The 13,303-nt window shown below is 30.5% G+C and overlaps 1 protein-coding gene and 1 long non-coding RNA gene across 3 annotated transcripts; both read right to left on the minus strand.

The window, feature by feature from the left end:
* Positions 1-790: 790 nt before the first annotated feature.
* On the minus strand, positions 791-1,663 carry LOC107910864 (metalloendoproteinase 1). Its single transcript, XM_016838789.1, has one exon. The coding sequence runs from the start codon at positions 1,661-1,663 to the stop codon at positions 791-793; it is 873 nt and encodes a 290-aa protein (XP_016694278.1).
* A 3,416-nt stretch (positions 1,664-5,079) lies between these two features.
* LOC107902980 (uncharacterized) lies at positions 5,080-6,975 on the minus strand. 2 transcript variants are annotated; one of them, XR_005920996.1, is made up of 4 exons: positions 6,933-6,975; positions 5,880-6,021; positions 5,633-5,802; positions 5,080-5,473 (listed from the first exon to the last, which is right to left on the minus strand). It is a non-coding gene; the product is annotated as an uncharacterized lncRNA (long non-coding RNA). The 2 variants fall into 2 exon arrangements; XR_005920995.1 differs by having other exon boundaries at positions 5,633-6,021.
* Between the last annotated feature and the right edge of the window lie 6,328 nt (positions 6,976-13,303).

Consider the following 13,303-nt stretch of genomic DNA (forward strand, 5'->3'; position numbering starts at 1 on the left):
CTAAACCAAAAATCAAACACATGTAATAGTATTAATAATTGAAATCCTACAGCATAGAAACATTTAGATTTAGACGAAATAAAATAAAAGTGATTAAATTGAAATGCATTTGCAATTAAATGATGATCAAATTGAATTGGGTATCAAACCGCACAAGGATCAAAATGAGAACTACACTGATACACTCCACCCGTTTAACATAAAATTTTTCATTATTTATTTTATATTTTTACAACAAAAAAAACCCTACATTGGTTCGTCAATTTGTAAATCCAATGATCAGAAAAATTCAAAGCATTTCTGGCAAGTCAAAACTCAAAACCCATAAAAAAACAATTGTTTCATCATTTCTTTTAAGCTTTTGGATCAAACCCCAAACTTTGTTTTTATTTTAAAAAGATCATAATTCTTTTATATATTTTTTTTAAAAAATTGACCTTTAAGGCTAATTTAGCCATATTTAAAATCATTCAAATAGTAGGCAGAACTTGGAATTTATTGTTATTACTTTAATTGATATTTGTCATTAAAGATTTATATTTTAAAAGAACTACGTAGCTGAAAAGTAGGGAAGGGGAGGGTCCGTAATATATTTTGGAATCACGGCCAAATATCAACTCTTGATTTTTAAAATTTTTCAAGTTTTTAGGATTTAAATTTCAGGATTCATGGTTCAGGTAAGATTAAATTTGTAAAGATTTCAATTAGTAAAATAAATTTTTGGCTTAGGCAAGTAAAATTTTTATTATTCTCGCCATCGATTTTATTCATAAACTACTATAGTTTATTATCAGTTGGAGTACAGAGCTCGTATGCCATTAATATCATCTTGGCCTAGATTCCTTTTGATGGTTCCAGTATTATAATATGCGTACATAATAGCATTTGGGTCCCGACTATGCCCAAGTCCTAAAATATGTCCTATTTCATGAATAGCTACGCTTTCTAAATCGATTTGGTTTGGTCGTATAGCATTATTAGTACTCCAATTCTCGTCGGCATCGTAATGAAGCCTTCCATCTCGTGGTGCAAACGCATGAGCTAAAACATTTCCCGGGCCATCGAACGGGAAGTTGTCCCCATGAGAACGACGATGAAATCCCATCACGATATCTGATGGACTGGCTTCTCGAAATGCGAAATTAGAAACAGCAGCCCATTTGTTTAATGCCCTGGTGGTGATAGGCCTAAATTGTTGATCACTAATCACAAATGCACTAGAACGGAACATGTAAGTCAATTGACGCTTGTTCCATCGAGGCATCCCATTAAAAAAGCTATAGTTAGCTATCATGCTAAACTTGACATCATCATCTGAGTCGTTAAAAATATCTTGAACGCCACATCGAGGGGTTGACATTTTTTTCAAGGTATTTGAGTCGATTCTTCCTGTTACCTTGAGACGATAGTGTTGTTGGTAAGATTTAAGTGCGGATTCTAACACGTCATCAAAAGAATTGGTGAGGCTACTACCATTAATGGAATAATATCCAAAAGCTTTCAAATATTGCTTCACTTGATTAAGCCCTTCGAATGTGTATCCTTTTCGAGCTCCCTCCAATAGTCGGAGAGATTTAGAAATTTGGGGTTCGGATTTAACAAATAAAGCTTGTATTATTACAAGAAGAAGCAACAATGCTGAGATTGCAAGCTTGGGAGCCATGGTTTTATCTGCTATGATTAATTGAAGAAATTTCAATTATTTATATACAAATTTGATAAAACAATTATGTCTACATTAAATATTTTAGTACCATATTGATCAATTAAATTAATGAAATTAGGTTTGCTTTGAATTTTACTTTTCGTGCTACAAAATTTAATGACCGGTTAACTTACTTCTAGATGTAAATTTAGATAATATAGTATATTCATTTAACTAAAGATATATATTATTTTTGTTATTATCCAGAGAAATGAGGAATTCATTTATATTAATATAAAATAAAATAATTTTATAATTTTCATAACTTTTGTCCATAATTATAATATCATACATGAATAAATTATATAAAATTATTTTATTTTATATTAACATAAGTGAATTATGTTATAAAATAAATAGACAGAGAGTAAAGAATAAAGAAAACGATAGAGCAAAAGAGAGAGTGTATTTTATTAATCAATCAGAATATTTACAAAACTTCTCCAAAGTCTTTATTTATAGGCATAAGAAAGATGAACGAAGTAGAGATCTACGACTACTAGAATTTAAAATACATCAAAATTATTTTGATCTTAATGGACATCCACTTAATAAGATATCCACAACAAAATTCTCATTTCTCTGGATAATAACAAAAATAATATATACGTTGATGATGAAACTTTTTTACATCAAATAAATAAACATTTTCAATTTACAATTATAAATGCGTGTATAACTATTTTAATTTTAAAGTAATGTAAGTGGACTTATGAAAGATAATTTTTAATTAATAAATTGATGGAGTTGCTTATTTCAATAAAATAGATAATTTCAAATCAAACATTAAAAATAAGAATTTTAGAATTGTGATTAATATTTTATAATTGAGTGAATATTTATTAAGATCAAAATACATTTGATCTAAATTAGAAGTAGATAATGTATACTTTTCATGTATTTATTATGTGGTGGAAGTTTTTAATTCCATAAGTAGGATTGAGATTTTGCCACATATCATATTTACTTTAAAAAATTTAAAATACAAACGTGGCTTTCACAAGTAAAGTTGAGATTTTGTCAACTATAACTGAAAAATGCAAATTTCATATTATTTTTAAACAACAAATATTAACTATATTAAAATTTGATATTGTAATATAAAGACTAAATTAATCCATTTAATAACATAAAAAAATGCTACATACATTCCCCCTAATAAATGTATTACTCTTAATTTAAGTCAACGAATTTGAAGTAACTAACTAACGGCTAATGACAGTAGGGGCACCTAATTTTTGGTAAAGAAAATTAACAATTTGGGGTTATGATTTGTAACACCCCTTAATACTAAACCGTCACTGGAACAGGGTTACGAGGCATTACCGGACCTATCAGGCAACTTACGAATAATTCATAATTAAAATAACGTTCATAGTATAATTGAATAACTAGATCCTTATGATGAACTCTCAAAGACTAAAACATGTATTAAAGTAGAACGAAATTTGTTCAAGTATTTCGAATTTTTCTTTTATAAATTTCGACAGCATTTCTGCTTATTTTCACATAAAACCCCCTGCAATTAAAACCATACACAATTTCTTTAATCATCAAAATATAATCTTCATATATTATATATTTGGTATTTGGAGATTATCAATGATTCCTAAGCTACTTGCATTATAGATTATGTATTTGTTTCTGTTTATTAGAAGATTTGTGTTATTTGATTCAAAAGAGCTCAATAAGATGCTTATTTCAAGATGATGACACTGTTTATCTTTTAATATTGATTGCAGGTGGAGTGACTTCCATGGATGATTTCTTGAAGGAATTCTTCCCAAAGATATATAGAAGGAAACAAGCACATCTTCATGAAATTGACTACTGCAAATATGACAACCAGCTCCTCACACTTTTTACGTCTTCGCTCTACTTCGCAGGCCTTGTTTCTACATTTGGAGCCTCTTATTTTTCTAGAAACAAAGGGCGTCGAGCCAACATCCTTGTTGGTGCAGTTAGCTTCTTCCTAGGAGGAGCTATCAATGCAGGTGCGGTGAATATCACAATGTTGATTATAGGACGCATTCTTCTTGATGCAGGCATCTAAATGTGTTTGGTATTTTAGGTATCCAACATTTATTGATGCACTTAGAGATTTGGATGATCCTCTTACAATGGTCTACTTGTTTGCAATGTTAACTTTGAATCTTTGAATCTCTGGATTTAGGATTTGTTTGAATTATTCTTCTAATTAGTTACTTTTCTCATTTCCTACTGGATACAAATGTGTTTGACTCTGGATATTTTCATCATTTCAGGCAAGAAAGATTGATTTTTATTACAGTCTGATTATGGTTTTAGTCCCTTTATTATCATTTGATTTTAATTTAGTATAATTTGGTTTCTTTAATTTTATAATACAGCACGTTTGGTTCGCTGTATTGGAATAAAGGCGTAATGGAATAGAGACATAATGGAATAGATGCGTAATAGAAAATCAATTGTTTGGTTGAATGTAATGGAATAGAGGCGTAATAGTATTCTTGTGTTTGGTTGAATGGAATGGAGGTGTAATAGCATAAGGAAAAAAACTAAAATGACTAAAATACCCTTAGCAGAAATTTGTTTAGATTAATGATTATTGTTATTGTTATTAAATTTTAATAAGATTATTAATATCAGTAATAAATAATTTAATCATATTTTAACATAATAATTATTAAATATATTTTAATTAAAATATATAATTTAATAAAATTCTTAATAATCAATATTGTTATATGAATTTATTATTGTTATTAAATTTTAATAAGATTATTAATATAAATAATAAATAATTTAATCATATTTTAACATAATTATTATTAAATATAATTTAATAAAATATATAAATTTACTAAAATCATAATATATAATACTATAAAATATAATTTAAAATAATTATTATTAAATATAATTTAATAAAAATATATAATTTGATAAAATTCTTAGTATTAAATATTCTTATATGAATTTACTAAAATCATAATATATAATACTATAAAATATAATTTAAAATAATTATTATTAAATATAATTTATAATCTACTTTATTATTTTTAAACTGCAATACATATTTTAATGTCCTTTGGAAAGAGAGCGTTTGTCTCATTTCTGAACCATGTAGTGATCTTTATCTTATCTATGTTGTTTAAATTTCTCAATAGAATAAGTTCAGAATCAACTTAATATGTATTACCTTATTGTATCTATTATGCTCCCAAATATAAGCCTACAGATATTTTTAACCTCACATTGTGTCTTCTACTGCTTGCATGGAGTTTCTCTGACATGCTGAGATACCATGCCAATGTTCATGCTATTAAAATATTATTACCATATAAGGAACGTGAATTGATTTACTAGTACAAATATTTTGAGAAAAAAAGTTGAAAATATGGCCTTTTCTTTCTTATATCAAAATCTATGGATTTTCTACAACAAATTTAAGCCAAAATTCAGGAGGAAACAAACAAAGCTGGGAAGTAAAAAAGCAAAAACAAGAGGCTAACTAGCACAAAAGCTTATCAGATCCTCACTCCAGATAAGCATCTTCCCCATGTAAAGAACATGGCTAATGTCAAGTGCCATGTCATTTAATCAGAAAATGGAAGTTGTATTGCACCTTCCACTTTGCTAAGCACTAATCTTCTTCACTTTCTTCCATATCTTCCTCGTTATCCGCTTCATCATCTTCATAGCTATCCTCTATTTGGCCATCATTCTCACCGTCTTCCTTTTCATTACCCTCATTGCCTGGCTCTTTCTTATTGCCACCATTGCCTGATAAATAACAAAATAGTTGTATAAATATGCTAGTTGAATAAAGGCACATTATAGAACAGGTCCCAGCAAAATAATCTAGCATGTAAATGATAAGGTTAAGAGACTTCTTTCTTTTTCGAGATCTTCTCTTGTTTTCACATGGATAGATGAACATACCATATTCACTAAACATAGCTTCACCAGAACATAGTCCACCCTCAATTTTGGTGAGTTGGAGAGTCATTCTAGGTCCAATTTTGGCGTTTCCTATTTGGTGATTTCAACTTCACTGAAGAGCTTGCAGTTGATGTCCGACCTGACTGTGTTGTATTTGATCTCAATCCAGACTAAAAATTGTAAAATTATAGCGAGGTAAGTAGTTATAAATTAGCAAAAATTGAAATATTGCTAAACTAAAACTTACATAGAATGTCTGCTCTCCAGTTTTCATATTTGTGTAGAGCCCTAACCCAGTGACAGACCACCTTCGAGTTTTTATACTTGTGGAATGCTTAGTTGTGGAAGCTGACCTAACTTTTTTTGGTTGATTCTTCCTCTCCAATAAGCTAATATTACATTGAATAAAGGTAGACAGAAATTAAAATCAAAGCATGAAATAGAAGATCAATAAAATTGGAAGTGGAATGATTTAGAAAATTGAAGGCCTTTCTTATTCAGATCAAGACAATAATATAACATCTAAGTTAAACAAAAGGCTAAAAACTGGTTTTCTAGAAACAAGAAACTGCCTCATATTCGATGTTCTATACCACAACTATTACAAGCTGTGAATGTCTCTTGGGACCACTGGCATGCTAGGAAATCTGATACAAAATCACTAGACACTAAGCTTGGAGGATAATAGATTGTATACACTAACGCAGCTTTAGAACCCAAATTAATGATTGGAATTAAAAGAAGGTGAACTAGGTAGGAGCCATAAATGACTTATGTCTATAATCACATCACATGGAAGCCATCACAAAATCACATAATAATGCTATCTCAGGGCCTCCAATGTACATCCTAAAAGACCCCAGTTCAACAATAATAAATTTGGCAAAGAGAATGTTAAAGTGAAACTCTTTAACTTGTAAGTTGTTCTTCTGTTGGCTAAGAGAATGACACCAATAAATAAATCAGCGATAAGAGGGAGATGGAGAATCAAATAGAAAAGGGGGATAGATAAGAATGAGAGATAATAAAAATTATCATAGTTCAACCCAAATTACAACCTTCAAGCATTAAGCATATCCAGATATATTGAAATCACAAGCTAAAAATAAGGGAAAGATCATTCTCACAATGGAACTTCCCAACCCAAATCCTTTTCTAGACAGAACATTTTGGTACTAAGATAATCTAGAAATCATTAAGAGTAAACACTGAAAATGCTTAATCGGGGAAGACTACATAAGAACACATTGTATCAAATAATTTATAAGCAACTCGATTAAAGAAATAAAAAACTACTTACTTCTGGTGGTGCTGCACAAAGCATGTAGAAACAGTGATAATTTTGTTGGATCGCCGACACCCCTACGGCGCAGTGAAAAAAAAATAAAATCAGCGACCCTAACCATGGATCCATGTGTGAGGAACGAATCGGGGTGATCAAGGTTACGAAATTACCTAATGTTTATTCAGAGTAGATAGCAACACCTCAACAACGAGTAGTCTGATCTGCTGTCGAACTAAGCCGCAATCTATCGTGATCCCGGCCTCTACGTAATCCACCCAGTTGACTACGAACGGAAGGAATCCCCAAAATAGTTTTGAGAGTTATTTTTCTTTGACGGCTGCTAGGCTCAAACAAAGAAAAACGGGATTATATATATATCCTTTTGTTTTAGGGTTTTTAGGAATTAAATAAATATAATAATATTTTTATAACAAAAATTATAATTACATTAATTATAATATAAGTTCGGTAAACCATATATTTATTTGAATTCTTATGCTAACCAAATTCATGTCCTCGTTATACATACAACAACCTTGTACATAATGTGTTGGAAATTTGATTACCAAATTAAATTAATTCTATAATTAATTTAATTCAAGCGACCCCAAAAACAATACCAACTATGGTTTATTCCGTTCATTTCAACTATAGGGTGTGACCCTGTAGGTTCCTGTAACGTTAGCAGTTCACTAGAATGATTCTAATGCTACAAACAATGAGTGGCATCCAGCAATGCATCATTGCTACCTAAGTCACAAGAGATCATGATTCGACATAACCTTTTTTTATGATTAACCTTTTATGCAATAATCCTTAAGTCCTTTATCTCTGAATTGGACACAAGTCATGGAATAGTCACACTTGCATTGTCCATTCCATGTTCCTTGATATCTTAAGCAGACTACGATATACAAATAAATATGACATCTAATATCAACTTATTTGAGCATGACCATGTATTTCTAGTCTCACTTAATTAAGTGGCCTAAGATATTACTCCTATTATGTAGGAGGGACTTGTCATATATCGACCAACCATATCCCTCTACATAGATTATGGTATATCCAACATCAGTCTTTATAGAACAACCAGTTACAGTGTACGTTTGACTGTATCAAAATATACAACTCACGATGTTGGGATTATGATGATCTCAAGTCTGAGGATCATATAAATATTAATCATTATGAGTAATGTCGTGACAATTACATAATAATCCAAGAAACATACTCATAACGGGTCAGTCCAATATGTTGTTCTCTAACACACATATTCATGTAATGATTCTGACATTCCATATCAATGACAACTCTTTATCATCAATCAACTACATGTTAGTTTTAATGCATTATCGTTGTCCTATCCAACAATAATACTTGACTAAGGAACTTTTAAGAATAATCATATTATTCTCAGGACATTATTATAAAACAGTTTATTTATATACACAGAAAAGAAATTGAAATAATAATGGTAACGCCTTATATTAATAAACATGATAAATCAAGTATGTTATTACAACCATCTCATGATTGATCTTTGGGCATACTCTAACAAATTTCTCTCAGGATCAGACACTTGACAAACACGTGATCTTTCTAATAAGTCCTAATGGCAGCTCCTGAAATCCTTCCCCTCCGGTCAAATTGAATCTCCACAAACTTACCAAAACGACTACATCATTCAAAACATGCATGTAAAGGTAAAAAAAACATTATAACATAGAATCTACTACACGCAGGGTGTAAAACTTGTTAAAACAAAATACACTCACCTTGAGTTATTGTTCCTAACAGTCTTAGTATTACCAAATGCTTCTAAAACAGGGTTGGACTGCAGATTAGCAAAAAAACAAAAATAAATGTTGTTATATATGGTGCAAATTGGGCATTGTTAAATCAACCTATGGTGAAAAATTTATGCTCTAAGGATCATTTTTAAGCATATCCCTTTCCACTTCCAAATAATGCATCATTTTGAAATGATATGCCTCTTCATGTATCTAACTTTACCCTCATCTTCAGATAAAACCCACCACTAATTCAGCACAAAAAACAAATGGGTATTCAACAGTATAAAAAAATATAGAACCAAAATGATGGCATACCTTAAGCAGTTTTTCTAGAACAAGAAGAAACGAAAATGATAAAGAAGATAAAGAAGATGTCATACCTTAAGCCAAGACCCTATGAAGAGGAAGATTTGAGCGAAACGAAACAACAGCGTGTAATTTGCCTGAGAAGAGAAGATATGAGACGGGCACAGCTAAGGAAAAACGGAAGAGATTATAAAGGATGAAGAAAGGAAGAAGTAGAAGGAGGAAAGTTACCTGGATGAAGAAGGAGAAGGGATGAAGAACGGAAGGAAGAAGGAGAAAGTAACCTGGTGAGAGTTAAAGATTACTCACTTGCCGATTCAAACCGTCCGGAGATCTGAGACTGTTGAGTCGGAGAAAGATGCAAAGCTGAAATCAAGAGCGGCTGGAGGTTTGGTTCACTGGCACCTTCTGTTGATGTTGGGAGGGAGAGGGTCGGCTGGAGTCGATTTCGGCAAGGGGAGGGTAAATGAGACACCGATTACCTAATCTTTGCTTTTGCAAGGGATTAGAAATCGGTGGTGAAGCAGGCAAAACGTGGAATCCATCCGCAACGGATTAGGCCCGTATTAGGGCAATACAGTGAACCAAACGGTGTATTGAGTGGGGCCACCGATTCGGGGTGTAATGGCTAATCCATTACACCCAACCAAACAAGGTGATAGTTTCCAGTAACTAAATAAAGTCGAAGCCGAAAAAAATAGCTTTGAAGTACTATGCATGAAGATCAATGGAAAGTAGCCAAAAGTTGATTCCTTTTTAAAAAATAGTTTAAAAGGATTTTAATTTCATACTTGAGTGAGACATATAATTATTGTTATTTTGTGGTTGAAAATATGGAGAAAAAATATATACAAATGTTTATATTGAAAGTGAATGAAAATGTTGGCCAAAAGTAAGCATGCATTAATTAGTGTGGAACTTGACAACTATGATTTGTTGACTAATTCATTTCACAGCGCCACTTTATAATCGTACAATTACATAATCATAAAATGTGTTATTATGTCCTGCACCCTCTCTCTCTCTCTTTTTTCTTTTTTTAATTTTAATAAATCAGTCATGAATACCTTCTGCTATTGCTTTGAAGCTTTAATAGATAAAGTACAAATGTGAGAAATTAAAAAGACATTCTTCAAAATTCATATCCTATAATGTGTATTTCTTTTTTTATACACATCCTAAAAATAGGAATAATTTCACCGTTTTTATTAAAACAAATATCATATTCAAAATATTTTGGTGTATCGAATAACATACACACAATCTGGAACCAAAAACTGAGTTAAAAATTAAAATCTCCCCTAATAATAACAATAAAAAGAAGAAGAGATAATCAGGGGTGCATACCTGAAATAGTGATCGGCAAACTGAATAAAAAAGGAAGTAGAAAGGTATAATGACGCAGAAGGATGACACTGACAGCGAGGGTAAATAGCAATGGCTAAAATTAGCAGTGTCAACTCTCCTGCGACATCATACCTTCGCCTCCTCTTTCTCTTTCACTTGCATTCTTGCCCTCTCTCCCCCCATCACACCTATTTATAGCGCAAAGGCTTCACCTTTTATTTCTTCTACATTGCTTTTTTTTTTCTTTATAATAAAATAATAAATAAAGTTGGTATTTGGCATATTCTACATATATTTGAATTTTATAATCAAAACCAATCATTTAAGCATAGCTACAATTAATTGCCTTATATTAAACCAAAGCTTCATTAGCAATATATATAAAATCTATTACAGCGTCTCTTATTTGTTTTAAACTTTGTTAAGGTACACATATCGTCATAAAATGTGAAAACTTGATAAAGGCTTCATGTAGGCTAATGGAGAACTGGGTACTGCCCTTAATCTTAACATTACGAATGCACAAGTCTTTAAGAAAATAGATTAAAAACTATTGTGCATTTGATTTGGAGAATTATTGATCATACAATGAAATATGAACTAAGAGAATTTGAAACAGAATAAGAAATGTATTTAAAGATCAAGTCTTAGCTTAGTTGACACTACAATTATTAAGAAACACGGATTTGGGCGTATTTAAACACGTATTATTCTTATTTAAAATTTTAGAGAGATTAGTAATTATATATATATAAAAAGATTCAAAAGACATGAACCCGAAGCTTGATTCAAGTAGTTGATGCAACTAACTCAATACATTTGGGACTCGAATCCGTTCGTCTATCCCTGCCTGCAGTTTTCTTTAAACCATAAAAAACATGGAATAGATATAGATATGTATAGTGTGCACTAACCTTGTAAAGTCTGCAGACAAAGCAAGGAACCCCGATAAGATTAGAGGTTAGCATTGAATCCTGGCGCAGAGAGACGGTGTGTTTATCTCAATTCATAAATGAAATATACACCATCTCCCTTGCGACAGGATTCCATTGCATCTCTAACCTTTAAATCTCCTTGACTGCTTAATTTCACAACCTAATGTGTACGTATATATAAACGCAAAATTTGTGCTGCATGTGGAGGGAGCTCGAAGACTGGGCTAGTTGGTGTTGATTAAATTGTTTCTTTATTCAACGTTTATTAAACGAGGTTGAAAGATTTGGCTGTAGGGACTCCGAAAATAAAGTTAGGTTAAAAAGACCAGGAATGAATGTGGGTTGTTGTTGTAATCAAGGACGAACCACCAATGAGAATTTCTCAACTTTCAGCTGGGATGCGGTCAATCAAATGACTTACAATAATATCTTATATTAAAAGTTATATAATAAAGATATGTTTACTTGCCCTCAAATTACCTACTCTTAGATCTCCACTTGCACGTACCGTTTTTTTTATAGTGTGAACAACTTTCATTTCTTATTTAAAACTTAAAATTCATTATATGACCCAAATTTTAAGAGATTATTTATAAATTAAGTTAAATGAAATATATCTTTTTTTTAGAAGATTTAATATTTATAAGTATAATATATTTAATGTTTATTAACATAATATATTTGACTTTGATTAGAATTAAGTTTTTTCAACTTATAAATAGATGTAGTCGAAACTTCTCTTGAAAATTATTCGAATTCGATATAGTTAATTTTCTTCTTCTCTGCCGTAATTTTTTTTCCGAAAAGATTTTCACGTAAAATTTTATAAGCTCTTTATTTTTTTTCATTTTTCTTTACAATATATTATCATTACCGGTGTTCTATTTTTACAACCATCAACAAAAATTTACTTGGATTACTAACCTACTATGGATTCACATTATCGTCAACAAAAGACTTTTCTTGTGTCAAAGACTTTTCTTCTGTCTCTGTTCATACTGTGATTTGTCATATATATCTATATAATATTATTATCTCATATTTATATTTTATTTGTAGGATTATTCATTGGCTGTTCTGGTTGAGGTTGATTCTATGCAAAATATGCAGATCAAATTTTTAGGTTTGGGTCCAATCTAGATTCAAAAATCAGTTTACTTTTTTTTTTTTTCAAACTTGACTCAAATTAAGAAATGAAAATTTGGACCTAGCCCAACCTGTTTATATTTGACTTTTTTAATTAATTTTTATTTAAAAATAATTTTTTTTAAAACATACAATACACTAAATGTACTAAAAATATTAAAATAAAAATTTTCTAACTTTATAAATATAATAAATGTTTTATTATCTTAAAAATATAAAAAACATAATAAATATTTATTGTATTAAATATAATTTTTATATTTTGGGTTGGGTTATTTAGTTGGGTTAGTATTTTAGATTTTGGATAATAGATTTAATTGTAATTGGATTAGAGATTTAAATAATTATATAATTATTATTTAACATATATAATTAACATAATTATTTTTATAACATAAAAAAATTCGCCCAAGGCTTGGTCCATATAAAAAACAAGCCTTGAATTTTATCCGAACCATTTTTATAATGGGACATTGAGCTTAGATGGGTGACCGACCCATGAGCAGGTCTAGCACCAACCCATCACATCACTATTGTTGAGGGGAGGATGGCTTGCTCTTGGAAAAGTCTTCGAAATGTCATTTGTTGGAGTCTACAGATCCCTCAACGGTGGTGATCAGTATTGCGCTCAAGGCATTTGTGCTCGATTTAAGAGGGATTATGTATGTATGTATGTATGTATGTATGGATGGGAAACTATATGTATTGCATTGCATTTATCCCACTTCGACTTTATTTTTTTCCTTTTAATTTTGAGAGACTAAAAAGTTTATTACATAAATCTTTGCTATAAATAAAATTATCCCATGTGTAAAAATAAAAAGATTAAGGGTAAAAAAATGGATTAAGAATTTAT

The sequence above is a fragment of the Gossypium hirsutum genome, chromosome D11, assembly GCF_007990345.1.
Source record: "Gossypium hirsutum isolate 1008001.06 chromosome D11, Gossypium_hirsutum_v2.1, whole genome shotgun sequence".
NCBI classification, from domain to species: domain Eukaryota; kingdom Viridiplantae; phylum Streptophyta; class Magnoliopsida; order Malvales; family Malvaceae; genus Gossypium; species Gossypium hirsutum.